At 36.6% G+C, this 22170-nt stretch overlaps 1 protein-coding gene across 1 annotated transcript; it reads right to left on the minus strand.

The window, feature by feature from the left end:
- Window positions 1-1730: 1730 nt before the first annotated feature.
- On the minus strand, window positions 1731-17836 carry LOC120073355 (bifunctional 3-dehydroquinate dehydratase/shikimate dehydrogenase, chloroplastic-like). The gene is made up of 12 exons (XM_039026150.2): window positions 17637-17836; window positions 17337-17525; window positions 16743-16978; window positions 15704-15809; window positions 15086-15304; window positions 14413-14759; window positions 14110-14173; window positions 13855-13960; window positions 13617-13760; window positions 2739-2887; window positions 2282-2444; window positions 1731-2161 (listed from the first exon to the last, which is right to left on the minus strand). The coding sequence occupies exons 2-12, from the start codon at window positions 17346-17348 to the stop codon at window positions 2121-2123; spliced, it is 1587 nt and encodes a 528-aa protein (XP_038882078.1). The 5' UTR covers window positions 17349-17525; window positions 17637-17836; the 3' UTR covers window positions 1731-2120.
- Between the last annotated feature and the right edge of the window lie 4334 nt (window positions 17837-22170).

Below are 22170 nucleotides of genomic sequence, written 5' to 3' on the forward strand. Positions count from 1 at the left end.
TGAGAATAATGTACTTGACATTCATGAAAAAAGTGGGCCTGAGACTTCATTTGTGTAATAATTAACAAAGAAACCGAAAGGAAAGGGGACCTTTTCCAAAGTTTCAAAACATTAATTCATCAGTTATAACATTGTTAGCACTCTAAAAGTGCTAATTTCGTTAGCTTAATTTGAGGTTGGGATTTGACATGTTTATTATGCTATTTTGTAGATAATTGAGCAGCTAAGAGACAGTAATGGACCATCAAAGTCGAAATGGGACGAGAACGAGTCAAAACGGCACTCTGGAACATCAACCATGAAAAGAAAAAGGGAAATGACTAAGAATGCCCCTGGCTGAGCACAACTGCGCTTTCTATGCATTGCGCTCGGCACTCAAAGATAGTAGCATGCAAATCAAGGAGCATCATAGCTCTATCCTAGAGCACAGTGGTACTCCAAACATTGATGGACAAGATAGGACATGCACGTGCTCGAGAGCGCCAGCTTAAGCGCAACGACGCTCGAGACAGGCACTACGATAAGGCCAAGAGTGCAATTGCACTCTCCCTAACTACAGTTGCACTCGACCACGTTTATATAAGTGTCCTGCCTAGAACGCAGTTGCGCTCTCCCTAAGCGAGTGGCGCTAGGCCACTTTTATATAAGCATTTTTAGCCAAATTAGGTCAATGAATCTCAATTTCAACAACCTCCACACAAAGTTTCCACTTACTCTTGTATCTTTCATTAATTTTGGATATTGTGGCTCATCTTAACACCTCATGAGTGACTAAGATAAGTTATTTCTAGCTTAGGGGTGGATTAAACTCATGCATTTTGGTTGAGAGACTTGTTTATTTTGAACTCATGTTGGATTTATTGGTTCTCAAGAAAATTTAATGTTTTTTGCTTGGAATTTATGCTTGACTTGATCAAGCATGATATTTTCTTTGCTTTGCTAGAGGTAGATGTGACTATTCATGTTAATCTCAATTAGGGCTTAAATTTGTGCCTTGCTTATAATTAAGTTCTAAATTGCCTTAGCAATTTCTTTTGTAGCATTCAAAGTCATCTTTCAAGAATCTAATCAATTGATAATTTAGGCGATCCAAATTGCTATTGATTTGGTTTATTTTCCTAGACTTAATTGATTAGGCTGCTATTGGAACCGATTAACTGAACACCTAGACTAATTAGCTAATTAATTAGTAAAGTTGATAGTTATAGTCTTCCATACAAACAAACCAACAACAAAATCTTGCATGTAAATTAATCAAGAACATGAGCAAAATCTAAATTTCCTAAGCTAGATTCCTTAATTGAATTTAATTCTCTTTTAAATTACGCATTTAAATTCATGCTATTTAAATTCCTTGCGATCACAACAATACCAAACTCTCTCTGTGACCATTCGAATTCAATTGTTAGCTAAAATTTTCAGATTCCATTTGGAGAGGACCAAGTCTTGCACTCATACTACGTTGTAGTGTGAACTGAACAATACATATTAGAGTTTATAAATTTTATTTGATTAGTGGTCTTTTGGAAGCAACACCAAAAAGATACTATCAAACATTAGGAGAAATTTTTACTAATATCAAACCACTTTTAATTGTGGGATGAACCATCAACATTTGGTTAATCATTCATAAAGTACAGTTTTTTTAAAGAAGATAATTGAGTGTATACAGAAAACTAAATAGCGCATTTGAACGTATGAACGTATCAGTAGTTCTCAGGACAAGTAGATAGTCCAATGGGCAGAGAGGCAATTCAATATAACTGCAACAGTTAATCTAAGATTCTAAAGGGAAGTTCCCAACAGATTCAACTCACTTGTTTCAAGGATTCAAAATGGCAGAGTTGGAAGTGAAGGTGATATAAATACTAGTGATACAACAGAGAATCAGTATTATTCCACCTTATTTTACCCGAAATAGTTCTATGGAAATGAGCAACTGCACTATAATCTTCCTCTCATCATCTTTTTTAAGCACTTGGAAAGTCATTATAAACAGACTCTTGTTTTCTCAAATCTAGTTTTTGACCTCTACAATACAAAGATCAAAAAAACTTACCGAATGCAGAGAATTAGAGGAAAACTGCCAATTGAGAATAATTAGGACAGGCATCACATCATTAATTAGCTGCCAAAATTTTCCTAATACGTTCCTTGGGTGCTGTGATCAACAAGAGAACAAAAGGTTCAGATGAAGTATCAAAGGAGCAAAATACTTGAAAGGAAGATGCTAACTTGATTTAGATATATTCAAACTAAAAGGTTATTTTGACTTTCTTACCAGGCAGGCCAGTGAACCCTTCATATTGTTCATATGCTTGCCTGATGAACATCTCCAATCCAGGAACAATAGCTGCTCCAGACTCCTCAGCTTCCCGCAAGAGTCTAGTCATCCTTGGTTTGTAAACAGCGTCGAAAACCAGGGAGTAGTATCTTAGAGCATGCTGCAAAACAGAGTCACTTAGTTCTTTTCCCTTCATTTCGCGACTGCTATTGAAGTATGAGAATGTGTAAATTGTTAAGAGTATGTAATGGTTTTTATGGAATTTAGTTCAATTCGCCTGATCAAATTAGGCCGCTCTGTTATATTTAATTTTTTCCAACCAGATCCATTTTTATGATTTCGTCACATTGGTTAACTACTATTTCACATACACACCCAAATGCTTGGCACTGGGTGAACATTAGATTTTGAATGGCAAGTTTCATTCAATACAACAATGACTAGAATGAAAAACCTTTGGAATGGGAGTTTCATCAACTTTTGGCTGCATTCCAATTGGTGTTGCGTTGGCAAGAATCATGCCATCCTCTGGGTGAAAATTTTCTAAGGCAGCAAGAGACACAGCCTGTCCCCCAACACAGTCTGCAAGTTCTCTAGCCCGATCTTCATGCATATGAAAGAAAAGTGTCATATCCTACTCAATCTATAGATAAAGTTAATAACCAAAAGTCAGGGGTGGGGGAGAAAGAAAAAGGAGCATCCAGTTCATATGTTATTGTTCACCAAAAGGAAAAAGCAAGAGTATAACATATCATGCAAAAAGAGATCATGTCTGGATAAAGAAAAGGTTATTGTAGAAAAGTATTACTTATTAGTTGTTGCATTAGAAAAAAAAAATTGAGGAATTTACGACAATAATAGAATAGAATTAGAGTGGTATGGATGTCTTGAGGAAGGTTGAATTGTGACTGGATTCAAAGCCTAACGTTTGAGTATTTATAACAAGTTTTACTTATTACTGGGCCATCTTCTTCAAAGATATGGTTTTTTTTAAAACAAAAAAAAATCCTTCGTTTGAAATAGAGTTATTGATTTACATTTACCTAAATAAGAGAAGGAAGGTAACAGGAAAATGCTAAAAAGCTGATATACAAAGAAAGTAATCAGGCGAAGAAAATCCAATGATTAAGAAAAGAATCACTCCACTCAATAGAGGATGATAGGCTGAAAACGCAACAATTATAAGATAGAAGGGAAGTAATACACTAAAAATGAGTGTTCAAAAAAATATGCTGACGAAACTAAAAGGGAGTACTCTCATCCCAAGTTTTATGTTGTTTATGGTTTGACAATATTATTTTCAAGTAGATAATGATTACAGACACAGAACAGTAACAAAAGTGAGTGTATTTGAATTAGGTGTTGACAGCAAAACTGCTCAAACCGAACCAAATTGCAAAACTGAACCGAATCGAACTGATTTATAAGCAAAACCGAATTTTTTGGTTCGTTGCGATTTGTTGGGCTGTTGAAACCGAATTTAAACGGTTCGGTTCAAAGCTTGAAAACCGATTTCTAAACCGAACCAAACCATTTAAATATAAATATATATAAAATCATAAATATATATATAATATTAATATTTATTTAATAATAAATAACCTAAATTTAAAACTAAAGCGAAGACCAGTAGACTACATGCACAACGCACGCAACGCAAATTCTTCCTTTCCATCTGGCGTTTGCTTTCGATTTCTTCCTTTAGAATTTCTTGGGTTTTTTTTGCTGCCGCCGCCACAGTTCTTCTTTTGTCGACCAAAGGAAATTTTCGCCGTTCTTCTTTCGTGAACCAGAGGAAAGACTTTCGCCGGTCTTCTTTCGTGAACCAGAGGACACACGAAAGATCAGTAGACCGCCGCTTCCGTTCGCTTCGTGCTCAGGAACGTTCGTCGTGCTCAGGAAAGGAAAATAACCCTACAGGCCGCAGCTCTAGTACATGTAAAAATTTTCTCCCTCATTTAACTCTAGTACCACATTAATATTTTTCATTTAAGAATTCTTAAATACATGTAAAAATCAGGTCTTAATGATTTTATAACAAAATTTTAGGTAAATAAAATTTGGTTCGTGCTCAGATCACCACCCGCAGGCCGCAGTTCGTTCAAGCCAGTCCTCATCCGATTGAATTATTGAAATTTTAGGTAAATAAAATAAAATTTTAAGTAACTAATGAAATTATTAGGTAATCATTATCTTATTTTAGCACAACTTTTGTTGTTGTTGGTGGTGGTTGTTGTGTTTGAACAAATAAAATCCTATTGATGTTGTCTTGTTATTGTTGGTTGTTCTTGTTGTGTTTGAACTTTTAGTTTAAGTAAATGATTTTGTTTGATGGTAATAAGTTCTCTCTATTTTCCCCTTTATAGGTACCATCGGTCTATCCCAATGAGCTTGAACAAGAGCAACGATTCCAATGATGATGTTGTTGTGATGCCATCACTACCACCACCATCACGAAAAAACGAAAGTGAGGAGACAGTTTCAAAACATATAAGTGGACGAAAGAGGAAAAATCCATCTATGGTATGGGATCACTTTACTAAATGTTTTGAATATAGTGATGATGATCCGCATGCTAAATGTAACTATTGTGGTATGGTGTATGCATGTCATCCTAGAAGGAATGGAAATTCAACTATGAGAATGCATATTGAACACTACTGTAAAAAAAATCCTTATCAGATTAAGAAGTCTAAGTTAGATGTAACACAAACTAAGTTGGTTTTTAAGAACAATGAGGGTATTGGAGATAATTCACAATCACATTCATCCTTAATTACAAGATGTTTACTATTGAGAGTGCTCGGAGACTACTTGCTGAGATGATTATATGAGTTGCCATTTAAATTCGTGGAGAACCAAGGATTTAAGAGGTTTGTGAATAGGACTTTGACGTTAGTAGAACCTAATTTTGTTCTTCCTTTTCGAAAAACAATTGCTAAGGATATTTTGGGAATTTATGATAACGCGAAAGAAATGTTGAAGAGCATTTTTGTGAAAGAAGGATATAGAGTGTCACTTACAACCGATACATGGTCATCAATCCAGAATATGAACTATTTGGTTTTGGCTGCACACTTTATTGATAAAGATTGGAAATTACATAAAAGAATTCTTAATTTCACCCAAATTGAGAATCATATAGGGGAGACGATAGGAAAAGAGATTGAGAAATGTCTAAAACAGTGGGGTATTAAAAAGGTTATGACATTGACAGTTGATAATGCTTCGTCAAATGATACTGTCATTGCTTATTTGAAGAAGCGTTTTAAGCATGGGTTGGTGTTAGATGGTGAGTTATTGCATGTTCGATGTTGTGCACATATATTGAACTTAATTGTATGCAATAGCCTAAAAGATATTAATGATTCATTTGTTCGAATTCGAGATGTTGTGAGGTTTGTTAGATCTTCTCCTGCTAGACTTGTCACATTTAAGAAGTGTATCACAGAGGAGAACATAGATAGTAAAAGTATGTTGTGTCTTGATGTTCCAACTAGATGGAATTCTATCTATTTGATGCTTGAGGCCACTGTAAAATTTGAAAAGGCATTTGAGAGGTTAGAAGACTACGACACAGTCTACATGAATGAGGAAAAACCAACCACCAGGGATTGGGAAATTGCGAGAATATTTACCAAATACTTGTCGGTGTTCTATGAAGTAACTGTTAGGCTTTCAGGGTCTTTGTATGTTACTTCCAATACAGTCTTCCATGAGATTAGTATTGTTCAGAATTGCATCAGAAAATATTCAAGTGCAACTGGTCCTAATGATGTGCTTTTGCAAGAAAAGTTTGATAAGTATTGGGGAAAAAAAGATAGAACAAATTTATTCTTGTATGTTGCCTTCGTTTTGGACCCTCGTTATAAGATGAAATTTCTTTTGCATTGCCTAAATCAATTATTTGATGTTGATGTGGCAAAAGCCATAGGAAGTAAGGTAGAGGGTGTTTTGAGAGCATTGTTCAATGAATACAATTTGTCATTATTGTTGAAATACGTTAAATTAGTCCTAAGGGCATTTTTGTAATTTATGCTAAATTAGGGTTTCACCCCATTCTATTTATATCTGAGGTTGGGTCTATTATAGGTATGACATTAAAATAATAAGTCCTTTTCTACCGTAGTTTTTCTTCCCTGAATTAGGGTTTTCCACGTAAACTCCTTGTGTCGTCTTCTTTTCTTCTATTTCAATATGGTATCAGAGCAAGGTGATGAAACCCTAGCCTCGATAGAAGAAACTCAGTCATCAAACTTGATAGGCGAAGGTACGCTGACTAATGAGGCTGTGATTCAAGCAGCAGTTGACCGCTATCTCCAAACCATCATCCCAGGTGGCTCAGCCGAACAGATCCAGCTGGCGAGCCGATTAGATTCCAGACTCAGCCGTTCCAGCCGAACACCATCGAGGAAGGTTACGCTCTCCAGCCGGCGCACGCGAACGGGTCACAACCGATTGGACCCTCGACTTCGCACGTGACCGTCTCAGCTTCGCAGGTCCCCCAGCCAGCGCACGCAATCGATTTACAGCCAATCAGTACCTCGACCATCTCAGCTTCACACGTCCTCCAGCTGGCGCACGCGATCAATTTACAGCCGATCGGTACCTCGGCGTCGCACAGAACCGGATCTGCACCAGACGGTCGTGGGTTTGCTCCAGCTGCCAGGTCGAGTCAGATTGGCGCGATTTCTTCAACCTCGCAGCCGATCGCCGAGCCTTCTGTCCATTACCCACCATCGTAGTCGTCTGGTAGCAGCCTGGTCACGGGTTGCCGAACTTTGCCGCCAGTGGACTTCCGACAGTAGCTTCTTCACAGTACCATAGTGGACAGCTTCTTCCTCATGTGTATCCAGTTCGGCCTCAGTTTCGAATGGGTGATTCCATTGAAGAAAAATCCCATGGTTTTTAGACAGAAAAATTCCAGATCTGAATCTCATGGGGAACTCCAACAATAATTGGTTAGTCTCCAGCAACAGATGGCCGCCCTTGGAGCCAGATGGAATGGCCATGATTCTTCCCCGACGTATTCAGAAAATCCGGTATCAATGTTTCCTACTCTTCCAACTTCTAATTTTTTATCTGGAACTATTGGAAATTTTACAGGAATAATCACGGGAGAGAAGTTGAATGGGCAAAATTACTTCTCTTGGTCCCAAACAATTAAAATGGTTCTTGAGGGACGCCATAAGTTTGGATATTTGACTGGAGAGATACCACGACCAAATCCTGGGGATCCTCAAGAGCGTGTCTGGAAGGCAAAGGATTCTTTGTTCCGCTCAATGTTAATCAGTAGCATGGAACCACAAATCGGGAAACCTTTACTCTATTCAGCCACTGCCCGAGATATTTGGGATGCAGTCCGACGGTTATATTCGAGGTGTCAAAACACATCCCGCCTGTATACTCTACGTAAACAGGTTCACAAATGCAAACAAGGGAGCATGGATGTAACGTCATACTTCAGCAAGATGTCGTTGTTATGGCAAGAAATGGATCTATGTCAGGAGATCATCTGGAATTGCCCACAAGATGGAATTCAATACTCCAAGATAGAAGAGGTTGAGAGTGTGTATGATTTTCTTGCCGGGCTGCACCCCAAATTTGATACAGTTCGTAGTCGAATACTAGGGCAGAAACCAATTCCGTCTCTCATGGAGGTCTGTTCAGAGGTTAAATTGGAAGAAGATAGATCGAGTGCAATGAACGGGCCGAGTGTTACTACTGTAGAGTCAGCTGCCTTCGGGGTAAAGTCCGCTGGAGCTGATGGTGACAAGCAGAATAGTAAAACACCCCCAGTATGTGAGCATTGCAAAAAACAATGGCACACGAAGGATCAGTGCTGGAAATTGCATGGTCGCCCTCCAAATGGTAAACGTCACCCTCCGAATGACAAGTCGAAATCTGGGCGTGCTCTAGTAGGTGAATCAGTTGAGGGGGCTGCACAACCTCAGACACAACCTCCAGTGACCAATCCTGGTGATTTAGGTACCATAGGGATCGGAACAGTTGCTCAATCAGGTAACCCTCAATCTTTTAGTTTCCTTGTTGAAGGGAATGAGTTATGGATTCTAGATTCAGGAGCGACCGATCACTTGACTGGCTCATCCGACCGGTTTCTCTCATACTATCCAAGCGCTGGAAATGAGAGGATTCGAATTACGGATGAGTCCTTCGCTCCTGTTGCTGGAAAAGGCAGACTGTCACCATTTCAGAGATTAACTCTGCAAAATATCTTACATGTGCCCAAAATTTCTTACAACTTATTATCAATAAGCAAAATAACAAAAGATTTAAACTGTAGAGTTGTCTTCTCACCAGATACTGCTTTGTTTCAGGACTTGAGCTCGGGGAAGACGATTGGCACTGCCCAATATGACAGAGGCTTATATTTCCTTTCTGCAGATGCTTCCTCCAGAAGCTTGTTTAGGACTAGTCTTTTATCTTCGTTTACTATGTCTGAAACAAATTATTTATTGTGGCATTTTCGTCTTGGACATCCTAGTTTTCAATATATGCGATATTTATTTCCTCATTTATTCCATAATGTGAACGTTTCTTCATTATCTTGTGATGTCTGTATACGTGCTAAACAACCTCGCGTGTCGTTTGTTTCTCAGCCCTATAAACCTACCCAGCCTTTTCACCTGGTTCACAGTGATGTTTGGGGACCCTCAAGCATCTCTACTCTATATGGTAAACGATGGTTTGTAACTTCCATCGATGACCATACCCGACTTATATGGGTATATCTCCTTGCTGATAAGTCTGAGGTTTTATCTACCTTCAAACAGTTCTATGTCACTATATTAACACAGTTCAACACAAAGATTGCCTTTCTTCGGAGTGACAATGGTCGTGAGTTTGTCAACCACACCTTCCAGGAATTCCTAGTGTCAAAAGGGATCATCCATCAAAACTCGTGTGTATATACTCCACAACAAAATGGGGTGGCTGAACGGAAAAATCGTCATCTCATTGAAGTTGCTCATTCCTTGATAAGTCCAGCGTCTCTCCCTTTGTACCTGTGGGGAGATGCAGTTCTTACCGCAGCTCATCTAATTAATAGAATGCCTTCACGAGTTCTAAAGTTTCAAACCCCTCTTGAGTGCTTCAAAAAGTCCTATCAGTCTACCCGTCTTATTTCTGAGGTTCCTCTTCGTGTGTTTGGGTGTACAGCCTTTATTCGTACTCATGGTCCACACCGGACTAAGTTTGCTCCACGAGCTAAAAAATGTGTGTTTGTCGGGTATCCCCTTCATCAGCAAGGCTATAAATGCTTTCATCCATCTTCCAGAAAATATTTTGTCACTATGGATGTCACGTTCCTTGAAGATAAACCGTTCTTTCCCGTTAGTCATCTTCAGGAGGAGACCACGAATGAAGAGACTAACTGTTTCACGTACTCCGTACCCATTAGCTTCAATCTTAATGTTCCTGGACTTAGTCTACTTAGTCTTGAACCTAACTCTGCTCCTGTTGTTCCCGTGTCGATTCTTCCTACTAGACAAGTGCCCTGGATAACATACTATAGGAAGAATCTCAGAAAGAAAATTCAGGAAACCTTTGGTGTTCCATCGGAAAGTGTCCAAGCGTCGGAACCAGCTCAGGTTCAAGATCCCGTTGTTTCAGAGGAGAGTCTTGAAGAAAAGTATGGGAACATAGAAAATGATGAAATGAGCTCAGAGAAGGTTGAAACTTCAGGAGGTAATGAGGTGCTGAAAGATCCTCAAGAAGATGCAAAATTGTCTCAAAAGTCTGACACTGAAGAGGGACAAACGAAAACTGACAACTATGATACCACTCTGGATATGCCAATTGCTCTGAGAAAGGGAACCAGGTCATGTGCAAAATACCCTTTGCATAGTTTTCTGATCTATAGTAACTTATCTCCTGGTTTTAAGGCTTTTACTACTCAGCTGAATGCTCTAGCAATACCTACTAGTGTACATGCGGCCATGGAAGTTCCCGAGTGGAAAGCAGCAGTAATGGAGGAAATGAGAGCTCTTGAGGCAAATAAGACTTGGGAGTTAGTAGCTCTCCCTAGAGGTCACAAAACAGCTAGTTGCAAATGGGTGTTCACAGTGAAGTATAAGTCTGACGGAACACTCGAGAGGTATAAAGCTAGGTTAGTTGCTAAAGGGTTCACTCAGACGTATGGGATTGATTATTCAGAAACTTTTTCCTCAGTGGCTAAGTTAAACACGATTCGTGTTCTTCTGTCTGTCGCCGTAAATAAAGATTGGCCCCTACATCAACTAGATGTAAAGAACGCATTCCTAAATGGTGAGTTGGAAGAGGAAGTTTATATGAGTCCACCTCCAGGTTTCAAAGCTAAGTTTGGGAATCATGTTTGCAAACTCAGGAAGTCTTTATATGGGTTGAAGCAGTCCCCTAGGGCATGGTTTGACAAGTTCACCGTGTTTGTTAAGTCCCAAGGGTTTGTTCAGGGGCATTCTGATCATACCTTGTTTACAAAAAATCACCCTTAGGAAAGATTGCTGTGTTGGTAGTGTATGTTGATGACATCATCCTATCAGGGGATGACACGACAGAAATTGCTAAGCTAAAACAAAGGATGGCAGGTGAGTTTGAAATCAAGGATCTTGGTAGTTTAAGGTATTTTCTAGGGATGGAAGTGGCAAGATCAAAAGCAGGAATATCTGTATCTCAGCGGAAGTACACTCTGGACTTGTTAGAGGAAACAGGAATGATTGTATGCAAACCTACTGACACTCCTATTGAGGTCAATAGCAAACTGAAAAGTATTTCGAAAGGAGTTCCTATGAATAAGGAGAGGTATCAATAATTAGTAGGAAAATTGATTTACTTGTCTCGTACTAGGCCCGACATATCCTATGCTGTGAGTGTAGTAAGTCAGTTTATGCAGAGTCCATATGAGGAGCACATGGAAGCTATGACTCGAATTTTGAGATACCTAAAGTCCACCCCCTAGGAAGGGCTTGGTGTTTAGGAAACATGACACACGGAGCATCGAGGCATATACTGACTCAGATTGGGCCGGATCTGTGACTGATAGAAGGTCAACTTCAGGGTACTGTACCTTTGTATGGGGAAATTTGGTAACTTGGCGAAGTAAAAAACAGGGTGTAGTGGCCAGAAGTAGCTATGAATCTGAGAGTGTGTGAAGAAATCTGGTTGCAGAAAGTTTTATTTAATCTTCACGAGAGTAGTCCGGGGCTCATGAAGCTGTATTGTGATAATAAGGTTGCCATCAGTATTGCGAATAATCCTGTGCAACATGATAGAACCAAACATGTGGAAATTGACAGGCACTTTATTAAAGAAAAGTTAGACCGCAGAGCTATTTGTATTCCCTATATACCTTCCGTCCAACAGATTGCAGATGTTTTTATGAAAGGGTTATCGAGACAGACGTTTGAAGCTTGTATTAGCAAGTTGGGTCTTGCCGATATCTATGCCCCAACTTGAGGGGGAGTGTTGAAATACGTTGAATTAGCCCTAAGGGCATTTTTGTAATTTATGCTATATTTGCTAAATTAGGGTTTCACCTCATTCTATTTATATCTGAGATCGGGTCTATTGTAGGTATGACATTAAAATAATAAGCCCTTTTCTATCGTGGTTTTTCTTCTCTGAATTAGGGTTTTCCACGTAAACTCCTTGTGTCTCTTCTTTTCTTCTATTTCAATAATTATCAGTTGCTAAGAAGGGTCAATCTTCATGTACCATTAAAAGTTCTCCATTTAGAACTTCAAGTGCAAGTGCTTCAGAGATTTTCTGTTTTGATTTTGAAGATTTGGATGAAGATGATTCGCAAAGTGTGGATTCAGAAGTTGATATTTACTTTCTGGAGCCTCGTGTTAAACGTGAAGATAACTTTGATATCTTAGATTGGTGGAAGGGGAATTTTTCTAGATATAAGATTCTTAGCAAAATTGCACGAGATCTTTTAGCAGTTCCAGTATCCACAGTTGCTTTTGAGTCCGCATTCAGCACTAGTGGGAAAGTAATTGATCCTTTTCGTACCTCATTATCTTCAACCACTGTTGAGGCACTTGTATGTGCACAAAATTGGTTACGTTCTGAACAAATTAGCACTGGTTTACGACAATACTTGGAGAAAATTAAAGATGAAGAGGAAGGTTCGTATATTCTAAACATATTTATATATATATATTTTAACATATTCATTCATATATTTATTATAGTAACTACTAACAAGTTTATGATTTGTTTCTTAGTTTTTATAACGGGATTGAACGAAGCAGAAAATGCAAAAAACAAGGAGAAGGAGAATCATAATTGACAAGCGAACAAATTTGTTTGTATTGATTGGACTTTTGGAATTCAGCACTAGTGTTTTAGCTTGTTATTTGCTTTTATGTGACGTGTATTGTGTACTTCTACTTTGGAGAACTTTTTAGTTTTTAACTTTTTATTGTAGTCATTTGGATTGATATATTTTTATGAGTTATTGTGGATTGATATTTAAGAAATTTGTGCTATGTGTACTTTGGAGAACTTTTAGTTTCTAACTTTTTATTGTAGTCATTTGGATTGATATGTTTTTATGAGTTATTGTGGATTGATATTTAAGAAATTTGTGTATTGTGTACTTTGGACATGTTCTTATTGTGGATTACTGGATTGATATTTAAATTATGTTTAGAGTATAAAAAAAGAGAATATACAAATTTCAAAAAAAGAACAAGGAAAATAAAAAGTAATTTAAATTATGTGAAAAATTGGTAAAATAAAAAAAGAGAATATACACATTTCAAAAAAAGGAAGAAGGAAAATAAAAGAGAGTGGAACTTGGAAGGAAGAAGGAAAATAAAAGAAAGAAGAAACAAAAAAAAAAGGCAAAAAAAAAAAAAGAAACCGATTCATGAAACCAAACCAAACCGAATAGAACCGGTTCGGTTCGGTTCGGTTCGAACAGCACAAACGGTGCAATTCAGTTTCATGTATAAATAAAAACAGTTCGGTTCGGTTTGGCCTCCAAACCAAACCGAACTGATTCCACCCCTAATTTGAATTAACTTTTCAAGGATTTAATTTTGAAAATAAGTCATTTTGAAGAATTGAAGTGTTTTGGCAACCACTCAAAATAACTTTTGAATTGTATTTTAACTAGATTTTATCAAAAGAGTTAAAATAAAAATAAATTTTTTCTTAAAACTTTTTTTTCTCTAACCAATCCAAACAGGCCCTTAGTAAGGGCTGACATAAATTTGCCTCTAATAGGCCTACAGTTATCCTTATTGTAACTTCTTTCTTTATTCACGATCTAGGTTCACAAGATAGAGATGCTTTTTAATATAAAGAAAAAACATCAAATTGTTACCATATGAGCGGTTAGCAATTACAATCCTGGCTCCCTTCTGTTTTGCACCATAAGCAAGAGCTTTGCCAACTCCACCAGCACCAATGACAACAAAGAGCTTACCGGCTAAGCGTGAACCAACTGTGGAGCTATCATTATGCAAGCCTGCGACATAAGAGTTGGTACCAAGCATCTTGGTTGACAATTGTATTTATGAAAAAGCAAAAGAAAAATGTGCATCTAGAGAAGTCACACAAACTGAGTAATCCATCTTCAATGGCTGAAATAGCAGCATAACAATCTGTGTTATAGCCACATAATTTTCCATCACTTCTTCTAACAACAAAATTAACAGCTCCAGTTGCCTGCAAAAGTTTAAAACTCTTTCCCCAGTCATGCATGTTACTTTGAAGTTTAACCCAAAAGGGAGGGGGAGGGAGACAGTATATCAACCACCTAACTGTAGACGGTCAAACTGGTGGAGAACCATAAAAAACAATAGTCAATAATTTACCCTTGCAACTGGATCGACCTCATCGCAATATTTGAATACTGCTTCCTTGTGTGGTATTGTAACGCTGAGATTTAGAAGGAAAAAGAGAATGTCAGCAATATATATGTTCAAGCCATTTCATAGACTATGCAAGATCACTTATTCAACATCATATACACTTGCAGAATTTGAGAAATGAGATGTCAAGAAAAAATGTCCATTATTTCAACCGATTGAAAACAAGAAATTGTGAAGAAACATTCAATAAGTGATATTTGTATGTTGTAAATACGCAAGTATTCAAAAGTTAGTTGAAGTTGAAACCTGAATCCACCAATATCACTAGATGAATAAGTATCTAGAAACTTTGTAGGATCATCCACCAATAAGGGAACATAAATGGCGTCGAAACCAACTGCCTTGAAAAGTTCATTGTACAATGCAGGTAATTTGCTGTTGCCTACTGGGTTTCCAATAATGCCAAATACCTTAGTATCAGGCCCTATTTGTCTGAAGTTGTATAGATTTAATAGATCTTTGATAGTCGGTTGACCAGGAGCCGAAACTATTCCCTCCTCAAGGGTACCAAAAGTAAGATAACCACCATATTTTGGACAAAGTAGCCGACAAATGAATCCCCTATCATTCATCACCAGTCCAATTATTGGAACCTGAAGAATTTACTGAGAGAAATTAAAACTAAATTGAAGAAATGAAAGAACTTTAAAACTCAAAATTCACTGAATGTTACTTTTTTTATGAATCCCACCAATCACACCAAAGTTAATGATACCAAATCAGAAGAATTGCAAAATGACAAATTTAATCTTCAAGAACTGAAATATAACTTGAAACTGGTTATAATCATGTTTAATGTAGTTGACTTCCTCTATATGCAATATGATTCAGCATATTTTTTGCCCAGAATCAGGCAAGGGATTTTACCAAGAAAGGTCTGGCATCCATGCATAGTGTACAATTCAATTGTACTACTTACTTGTGAATAGACAAGTACTTGAAACACGCGAGCAACATCAGTGATATCCAGTGCAGCCGTTGCAATCTTCACAATGTCAGCTCCAGTTGCTTGGATTTTTGCTACAAGACTCCCTAAATCCTCTAAAGATGGGGTCTTCTTATAATTGTGGGAGGAAACGATGACTTTAAAATTGTTTGGCTTCTCTTGCTGTATAGAGTCAATGAACTCCCGAGCCACCTTCAGAAAGAGATAGTGGAATAATAATAATCAAAATTTGGTGAATCAAATCCTGCTCAAAGTTGCTGTAATTATTTTGGATTATCATCCAACTATCGTGGAAACTAGGTCCATATCTTGGGGGCCTTGTCTGTTAAGATTCAAGATGTGTGGATAAAGCATCTAGAGCCTTACAATTTTGTTGAAACATGATGAAAAATTATATTAATAGCTAAATGTATTCTATGGTGTGAACTGTACCATTTGATTGATGACTGAATGTAATCTCTATCTCTCTCTAAGAATTTTAGACATGGTCGGTTTCTCTAAATAAATAGAACTTATGAACTTCACATATCATCACGATGTTAATATTGCAATTTGCAACTGTTTTTCTCTGATGTATACATAATGAACTACCTGAAGCTCAACATCAATATAGTCTGCTCCCAATTTCATGGCTAATCGAAGAACATCCCGCCGTTGATTTTCGTCACCATCATACTGACCACCCTCCCATTTAGGTCTGGGAGATCAATAGAATATGTAGTAAGGTCATCTTATACAAAATCACACAACAACATAGTTCAAAATGAAATTTATGCAAAAGCTAGCTTGTTGAAATTATTTGCATTGTGATAATTAATCAAGGTTAATATATCATTATATTCCCTACTTCCAAATATTCAAATTTTGCCCTTGTACTTTCAGTAGATCTTAAAATCGATCCTTATTGTTAGTTTGAAGTTAATTTTTATCGAACTTGGTAAAATAAATAAATTTTTTAGGGAAAAAAAATCAAGAAAAAACACAATGTGAATATCCTTCCAAAATTTATAGAGGAGAGATTTATAGAAACTATTTTTTTTTTTTTTTTTTTAAAAAAAAAAAAAAAAAAAAAAAAAAAAAAGTGAACCATAAACTTATAATAGGGACTGCTTTTGTGCTTAATTGAAAATACAGGAACTAAAGTTGGACATTTGAATGTACATGAACTAAATTGGAATAAATCACGGAGTACATAGACCATAAGGGTAGTTTTACCTTGATTAACAAATGTATTCAATGTCCTTCATTAGAATACGGGAGTAAAGGCAAATGTCATCTAACATAGAGGATGCATTTCAGTGCCATGTTTCAGAAGAGGAGAGATTTTGAACAACCAACATACAAGGAAGATTTGAAGTTTATCAATCAAATACATATCCATGAACCATTAATTAGATTGGAATATGGGGGCATAAAGGCAAATGCCAATTAACGTGCCACATGCATCTACTGCCAAGATTTGAAAGAAAAGGAAGGAAAATGAGTATTGACCATGACTAACATGAAATCAGAATGCAAAATTGACCTAGTACACCCCACATGGCCCAATCTAGCAATGAATAACAATGTAATACGATAACTTCATTGGACAAGGGCACATATGTTGTGGGGGGGAATACCAGCAAGATACCTGTAAGTGAATAAGGTGGGCAGAGGGGACTCCTTAATGAGAATTTTAAGATCTTCATGGGGATTGAAAATCTTCAATGCATCCAATCTTATCTCCACAATGTCAGCACCATTCTCCCCTGCTCTCTTAACATCAACAATCATCTTATCAATTGATTCTGACACTATTGGCACACAAATAAGTGTTGACGTCTTCGTAGTCCCTTCAGTTCTGATGCCTAAGCCAGAAAATGCCGGCTGAAAAGCAAACCAGAGAAAAAAAGAAAAAAAACGAAGTCGAAGTTGTAAGAGTAAGATTGCATGCATTTAAACATCAATGCCACACAATTCACAGAAAAGCTTAAATCAACTCCAATCAAGCTGGCAATCCCATAGTTAATCAAGAACCAAGACAGCGAATCAAGTAAATTTCAAGCAGCTTGCATTTTAGGATCATCCATATTCAGTAGGCAGCCAAGCCCAATCCCAAAGATCCAAGGCCTAAAGTTTCATTTCATTACAATCCCATTTCTCAGCATACAAGCCAAAGAAGGACACTAAAACTCATCAAACAGGAAATAGAACATGGGTGTGGTAGATTCAATTCAGAATTTACCCCAAACTCCATTTTTCTTCGGCGTGCTTCAGAAATTTGGCAATTGGGCGACGTTGAGAATGTGATTGAGAGCCCGACAGATAGAACTTAGAAGAAAGGGATGAGGAGGTAGGTAAGCCGTCAGGGGGGGTTGGTAGGGGCAGCAAACGAATTGGTACAAAAAAAAATTGGAGGGCCTGCCATCATTGACTGTCCTTGAAAAGCAAATGGGGGATAGTTTAATTGAATAATTGAACACGAACATTGGAATAAAAGCCCAAAGATGATGAATCGAACGATGAGTGTAGTAAGAGACGAAACTGAATTTTGTCGATCCTAGGTTGGCATCCACATCTTTGCCCCGAAAAAGGTGGTACTGGCAGCCACATGATGGGTCTTGTAAACCCTAGATTCGCCATTTTCAAAAAAACAAACCGACGAAAAATGAAAATTAAGGTTCAGGTTCCGGTGGCCTCTATAACAGAGGTGATTTGGAGCCTTTAATTCTTGTTCGGTATGTTGTTGCTGTTGTTGTTCTTGTTTCTAACTCAATCTAATAGTATTGAATTGATTTACGCATATAATTCATCTAGAAGTCAAAATATTCGAATTTTCCAAATTTTACGTATCAAAGTTTAGATTTTAAATTGTATTAGTTCTTTAAAAAAAATTTGTATTAGTTTAAATTTAAATTCATGTCATTCTCGAAGTTGATATAAATTGAAATTTGACTTTCGGGAAAAAAAAATTGCAAGTAAAATGTGTATTTGAGAACTTTTTAGGTAAAATTGATTTTTTTTTAAATGATGTTTTTTTAATAAATAATGACAAAAATAGGGTTGGAGGGAAAGTATTCCCAAAAATAAGTTTTTAAATCGTGTATCGCGTACACGATTACACCTTAATCGTGTACCGGGTAAACGATAAGCCTTAAATCGTGTACTGGGTACACGAGTACCTGGCCACCTGGCACGCACAGTCTGGCATGGCAGTCGTATAGGTTTGACTGAGGAAATCGTATATCGATACACGATTACCCTAAGTCGTGTACCCGACTTCCTTGCATTAAAATCTCCGTCCGCCCCTTCTTCTTTCTCACCAAAACGTTTGGGTTCTTCATCGATTTCTGCCGATTTCACCATACCTTCAATCGTTTTCCTCTATTTTGCTTTCTAATTTCCAAAATCTTGTTGATTTTCCTCACCGTGGCCTCTATTTCACCGAATCCTTAATTTTCCTCACCGAATCCTTAATTTTCCTCACCGAAATCTACCAAAATTCCGATTTTGCTTGATTTTCCTCACCAAGTCCTCCATTTGTTCCTCACTGAAATCTACCTCTTTGGCTGTCGATTTTTTCTCGCTTTTGTGGTATATTCCTTTCTCTAGTTGTTTTTCAATATATTTTAAACTTAGAAATATATGTATGTTTGGGCTGATCTTATATTTACGTGGTAAATCTTGGAATTTTTTCTCTAGTTTATGTATGTTTTTGGGCTGATCTGTATGTATATGTATGTTTTTCAATATATTTTAAAGTTAGAAATATATGTATGTTTGGGCTGATATTATATTTATGTGGTAAATCTTGGAATTCTTTCTCTAGTTTATGTATGTTTTTTGGTGTATATGTATGTTTTTTAGCTGATCTAGTTTATGTATGTTTTTTATCTGTATGTTTTTGGACTGATCAATAAAATTTTTATATTTTTTTATTTGTATGTTTTTGGGTTGATTTAAACTTAGAAATATATGTATGTTAAACTTAGAAATCTTATATATATTTGTTGGGCTGATCTTATAGGTATATGTTTGTAGATGTTAAATCTCAAATCTTATGGTTTTTTTTTTTATTTGTTTTGGCTGGTTTAAATATATAATTTATAAATCTTAGATTTGGTCTGATTTGAATGTATAATATTTAGATTTTATATGTTAAACTTAGAAATTGGAGTTTGTTGGGTTGACATATTAACATTTTTTTTTTTATTAACTATAACAGTTGAAAAAATCATAATAAATATGTATGCACCCATGAAAATGAAGGTAATGGAGAAAATTGAATATCCATTTTGTGCAACCATGCAATCTCCAATGACCGTGTCTAGGATTAGATTGGAACCTGCTGATGATTCCAACTGCAAAACATATGTCGGGACATGTACACAACATAGCATACATCAAACTCCCAACTGCATAAGCATATGGAATTCTGTTCATCTTCTCAACCTCTTGAGGTGTCTTAGGACATTGTTCCTTCGACAAATGAATTCCATGTCTGAAAGGTAATAAACCTTTCATGGAATTTTGCATATTATACCTTGACAACATCTTGTCAATATAAGATGCCTGAGACAATGCTAATGTTCTATTTTTTTGGTCTCAAAAGATCTGTATTCCTAGAACATACTAAGCATCACCCAAATATTTCATTTAAAACGGTGATGCTAACCATCTCTTTACATCAGCAAAAAAGCTTGTCTCATTCCCAATGAACAAGATATCATCAACGTACAAAACTAAGAATGCTATAGTTTTGTTGACTATCTTCTTGTATACACAAGGTTCGTCAATATTTTGTTCAAAGTCATAAGATTTGATCGCAGTGTTAAATCTTATATTCCAGGATCTAGACGCTTATTTCAATCCATAAATGGATCGATTAAGCTTACAAACTTTCTATTCCTGTCCTCTTTCAACAAACCCCTCTGGTTTAGACATAAAAATACTTTCTTCAAGATAGCCATTCAGAAAAGTTGTCTTGACATCCATTTTCCATATTTCATAGTCATAATATGTGGAAATGGCAAGAAGTATTCTTATTGATTTAATCATGGCAACAGGAGAAAAAGTTTCTTCATAATCAACTTCTTTTCTTTGGGTAAAACCCTTTGCCACGAGCCTGGTTTTATAGGTCTATACCTTGCCAGTTTGGTCTCGTTTTCTCTTGTAGATCTACTTACAACCTAGGTATAACACCTCGTGGTTGATCTACAAGTTCCCAGACTGAGCTGAACTACATAGACTCCATTTCATCGTCCATGGCTTTTATCCATTATTCCCTATCAACATCTTTCATTGCCTTTTTAAAGGTTAATGGATCCTCTAAACCATCATCTTGTATGATGTTTTTAGTTTCTGTTAAACCCATGTAGTGTTCAGGTTGTTGAATAACCCTCCCACTACGACGAGGCATTTCCAACTCTTGGGATGGACGTGATGGGACAACAACCGTTGTTGATGAACCAGCTTGATCAATAACTCTTGTTGTTTTTTCTGTAGTATCTTTAGACAGTTCTTGCAATATTAGTTTACTGCGAGGTAGATGATTTTTAATATGATCCTCTTCCAAGAAAGTTGCATTTGTCGATACAAACACTTTATCTTCTTGGGGATCATAAAAGTATCCTCCTTTTGTTTCCATGGGATATCCTATAAATAGGCATAATTTTGAACGTATTTCTATTTTTTTAGGATTTTGTACCAACACGTGTGTTGGACAACCTCAGATGCGGAAATGACGTAAACTTGCTTTGCGTCCTTTCCACAATTGATATGGTGTTTCTGAAACACTTTTGGATGGAACAACGTTCAGAATATAAACTATAGTCTTTACTGCATATCCTCAAAAGGATTGATGTAATTGAGCATAACTACTAGATAGTTCTGGAATTGCAAATCCATATACGCACCACCTTGATCAGATTGAAGTGTTTTAATTCTTTTACTGTGAGTTGGGATTAAATTCCATGATCTACTAGATAGTTCTGGAATTGCAAATCCATATACTCACCACCTTGATCAGATTGAAGTGTTTTAATTCTTTTACTTAACTGATTTTTAGTCTCAACCTTAAATTCTTTGAACTTTTCAAGAGTTCCAGACTTGTGACTGATTAAGTAAATATAGCCATATCGAAAGTAATCGTCAATAAAACTGACAAAGTACTGATATCCTCCTCAAGTTTTAACATTCATCAGACCACAAAGGTCTGAATGGATGAGTTCAAGAGGTTCTTTGGCATGAAGACCTTTGTCAAAAAAAGATCTTTTCGTCATTTTTCCCTTAAGACATGATTTACATGGAGGTATGGAACTGTCTTCTAACTGATTTAGATGACCGTTTTTTTACCAATCTCTCAATCCTGTTGAGATTAATGTGACCAAGCCTGAGGTGCCAGAGATAGACGTTAGGAGAAATTTTTCGCTTTTTATTATGAGTTTCAACTGTTTTAAACATCTCTATATTTAAAATAGCTTTTGATTTCATTGGATATAATATGTATAAGTTATTTGCAAGTCTAGCAGAACAAATGAACACCTCTTGAATAAACAAACATTTCATTACATTCAAAAGATACACTATACATATTCTTTAAAAGATAAGAAATTGAGATCAGATTTCTTTTCATCTTAGGTACAAAGAACACATTCTTGAGTAAGATAAAAAAATCTCCAAAAAACAATTTCACATCTCCCATTGCTTTAGCTGAAATGACTTCATCTGTGCCCAACTTGAAAGTCATCTCATATTTAGAAAGTCTTCTCCAAGAACTAATTTCTTGTAGAAAAGTACAAACATGATTAACGGCGCCTGAATCTAATATCCAAGTAAGGTGAGAATTTTCCACTATAAATGTTTCAACAACTAATAAATATGATTTACCTTGTTTATTCTTTTCTGCTTTCTTTTCAGCCAGATATTTTGGGCAATTACGCTTCCAATGCCAACCTCTCCACAATGGAAACATTTTCCTTTGGGAGTTTTGTAAGTTTTTCTTCGCATCGATTTTCTTTTTTCCTTTTCCTTTCTTTTTCATCTATATGGTTTTATCTTTAGAAGAAGAAGAATGACCA

Source organism: Benincasa hispida, chromosome 3, assembly GCF_027475165.1.
Source record: "Benincasa hispida cultivar pf3 chromosome 3, pf3_genome.v1.1, whole genome shotgun sequence".
Taxonomy (NCBI): domain Eukaryota; kingdom Viridiplantae; phylum Streptophyta; class Magnoliopsida; order Cucurbitales; family Cucurbitaceae; genus Benincasa; species Benincasa hispida.

Bases quoted from the DNA above. Each gene is read 5' to 3' on its own strand.
- LOC120073355 (XM_039026150.2), bottom strand. The intron at 14,174-14,412 runs GTTTCAACTTCA...TCTAAATCTCAG, and splicing joins AGTGATATTGGTGGATTCAG to CGTTACAATACCACACAAGG. The intron at 2,888-13,616 runs GTAACAATTTGA...ATATGCATGAAG, and splicing joins AATTGCTAACCGCTCATATG to ATCGGGCTAGAGAACTTGCA.